Genomic DNA, 2545 nt, shown 5'->3' on the forward strand with positions numbered 1-2545 from the left:
GCGCAAACTCGGTGTGTCTCCTGGATTCCCCCAGTACGAGTCGTGTGTCCCTGTTCCCATATTCTCAGACTGAATTGCGAAAAGTTGAAAGCTGCATTAAAAAAAATTACCAAAATAAAAATTGACAATTACAGTATACACGTTCAATTTTGACGAGATGTGACCTAGCAGCTCTATTAGTATGAGGTGTCGACATCCTCGTCATCTTCTTTCTCTAGCTGATGGGAGATGACTGCTGCGACGCACCACTTGTCTTCCAAAGGATCTTTCTCCAGCTGCAGTATCGTATACTGGCCCAGTCGCAGTGAGCCTGCATGGTCAATCCACATCCGTCAATTGTCAAAAAGATCTTCACTAATGAACACATATCAGTCAGCATGGACGCACCTGGATAGATCAATGGAAGCTGCGCGTGTGGATGCTGGTCGCTGCCGCCAATGATCTCAATCGCACGAGGTTCTTCTGGCTTGTTCGACTGCAACATCGGCAGCAGACCAGCGAAGAAGGAGCTTTCCACCACAGGCAGCCGCGTCTTGACCGATGAGTCGCGCAGTACCAGCACCATATCGCGGTCCTGCATCGGGTCCTTGCCGTCGTTCACTAATCTGTCATTAAGAATATCAACCAAGGCTGTGTTAGTCAAATCTTCACTCATCAGATCGTTTAAGCGATGCATACTTGAAATATCGCGCTTCACCCATGATCGTCACGCCCTCAATAAGTTGCTCTTCTTGGTAGTAGACATTAGACGAGTATTGCGTCAATGACGGCGCCGACACGGCGATACTGCGCGTCGTGGGCGGGTCGTTCTGCTCAAATAAAGTTATCCACAGCCTCCCAGTCAACTCCTCGCAACAGGCTTTAAAGCAGAAAGCAAGCGTACATTGTCGGGAATGTAGAGAACGCGACAGATGATCATTTCGAGCCGTGAGATGAGCGCCATCATGTCTCCTTCGGCTGCCGCAACAGCTTCGAGCGCCTCGTAGTCATGCGGCCCACGTTTGGCCACCAGACCGCCAGCTACGAGCACGGCACTTACATCGCAGTCCTCGGAGCTCACCAGTTCCTCGCACAGTTGATTAACACGCGGGATCTGCCCCTCCAGGTCGCTCAGCAGCAACAGCTTCAGCTTAGTGGCGTCGGTGCGAATCGTCATAGACGTTGGTTTGTCTCGATTGGCAGCACTCCTTGGCGCAACGTTCGAGCAACATAAGCAACGTGGGACCTAGGTGTATATCGGTGCCGATCCACAGACGATGCCACGATGAGTAAGTTCTTGCTTGGGCTATGCTCAGCGGACACACAGGAATCTTGTGGTATTGGCATCATCGCTGGCGAAAGGCTCGTGAGAGGCATTTATTTCATCTTGTGGACTGAAAATCGTTTGGCGTCAAGTCGAGTGGGACGTATACAGTCACCTCCATCGAAATAGTCCCCACTCCATATTCTACTTGGGACGGTGTTCTGTCGCCAGCGTTATTCAAGCTGCCTCGATGAGGTGGATAGCATGTAAATGTGGGCAAACTATTGGAGCTGAACCGCCGTTGAACCGAAACGAAAGGTGGTTTTGCGTGGGAGAAGCATCAGTCAGCCAGGCACATCTCTGGCAAGCGCGGCATCACACCAGCGAACTGCTTCTTCCCATTGCAGACACTCGTCAGAAACCACCCCCAACTGCTGCAACTTGAACGGTGTGGCCATGAGCGTTCATCCCCGTTTTTTGCTGTGTGAACTCGCGTCACGGCTATTTTCCGTTGAAGCGACAAACGTTCGGACGGCACCACCGTATACCGGATAAAGCAACTTTGCCGCCGTTCCTGTACTTACTTTTTGTAAGTCGAATTCAAAATCATGCCGGTAAATGTTCTTGCTACTTTCGAGTATACATTGTCGACCGTTAGTGCTCGGGTTGCGGCTTCGCCATGGGATGGGGAGGGCAGAACCGGGAAGACGCCCCCACGCGCTCCATTCCTGGGGATCCATTGCTCACTTCTTCACTTGTCTTCGCCCCAAGTCCTGTTCCTCTTGTTGGCGGGCCTCCACCGGCCATGAACGCAGCGCATTACCTGCTGGACCGCATGCGAACGTGCAAAGCGTTGCAAGAGATTGGTGACAAGAAAGCGCGCGGCTGCTTCTCGTCCGTGGGTAGCGCTACGCATTCGTTCCACGGCGACGATGCTGTGGGCTTTGGACCAGGCTACATGGTGGTGGCGGACGGAGTGTCGGGAACCATGAAGGCGTCAGGTGTTCTTGCACGCATGCTGGTGGCCGAAACGCTGTCGGCACTGGCCAAGCTGCGCAAGCGCTCGCGGGAGGAACCCCCGTGCGCCGAAGACTTTAACGAAAGCATACAGGCGGCCATCAAAAGCGCACGCAAAATGGCCAAGCGCAAAGGACGACTCGACTCGACCATCTCAGCGGTCTACTTCGATGAGACCACTCGCCAGATGTTCGTATACACGATCGGCGACTGCAAGTGCGTAGTGTTCCGCGGCGCTCAGCTCGTGTTCGAGAGTGACTCCATCATCTACGACTTTAATGTGCC

At 53.1% G+C, this 2545-nt stretch overlaps 2 protein-coding genes across 3 annotated transcripts in view; one reads left to right on the forward strand and one right to left on the reverse strand.

Annotated features, from left to right (window-relative positions):
- Positions 1-75: 75 nt before the first annotated feature.
- On the reverse strand, positions 76-1710 carry PPTG_10731. Of its 2 annotated transcripts, XM_008906133.1 has the most exons (4): positions 884-1710; positions 679-809; positions 388-605; positions 76-310 (listed from the first exon to the last, which is right to left on the reverse strand). In XM_008906133.1, the coding sequence occupies exons 1-4, from the start codon at positions 1154-1156 to the stop codon at positions 177-179; spliced, it is 756 nt and encodes a 251-aa protein (XP_008904381.1). In that variant the 5' UTR covers positions 1157-1710; the 3' UTR covers positions 76-176. The 2 variants fall into 2 exon arrangements, with proteins under 2 accessions (XP_008904381.1, XP_008904380.1); XM_008906132.1 differs by having other exon boundaries at positions 76-605.
- A 140-nt stretch (positions 1711-1850) lies between these two features.
- Positions 1851-2545, forward strand: part of PPTG_22766 (hypothetical protein) — a gene marked incomplete at its 3' end in the record, with an annotated part of 3810 nt that continues 3115 nt past the window's right edge. The window contains exon 1 of the mRNA XM_008906134.1: positions 1851-2540. Within this exon, the coding sequence (XP_008904382.1) occupies positions 1923-2540 (618 nt within the window). The 5' untranslated portion in view covers positions 1851-1922. The remainder of the gene's footprint in view (positions 2541-2545) is intronic.

Source organism: Phytophthora parasitica (assembly GCF_000247585.1).
Source record: "Phytophthora parasitica INRA-310 unplaced genomic scaffold supercont2.23, whole genome shotgun sequence".
Taxonomy (NCBI): Eukaryota; Oomycota; class Peronosporomycetes; order Peronosporales; family Peronosporaceae; genus Phytophthora; species Phytophthora nicotianae.

Coding starts and splice junctions, on each gene's coding strand:
- PPTG_10731 (XM_008906132.1), bottom strand. CDS start 1,156: ATGACGATTCGCACCGACGCCACTAAGCTGAAGCTGTTGCTGCTGAGC. Junction 810..883: donor TTCTCTACATTCCCGACAAT/GTACGCTTGCTT, acceptor TTATTTGAGCAG/AACGACCCGCCCACGACGCG. Junction 606..678: donor GGTGAAGCGCGATATTTCAA/GTATGCATCGCT, acceptor TCTTAATGACAG/ATTAGTGAACGACGGCAAGG.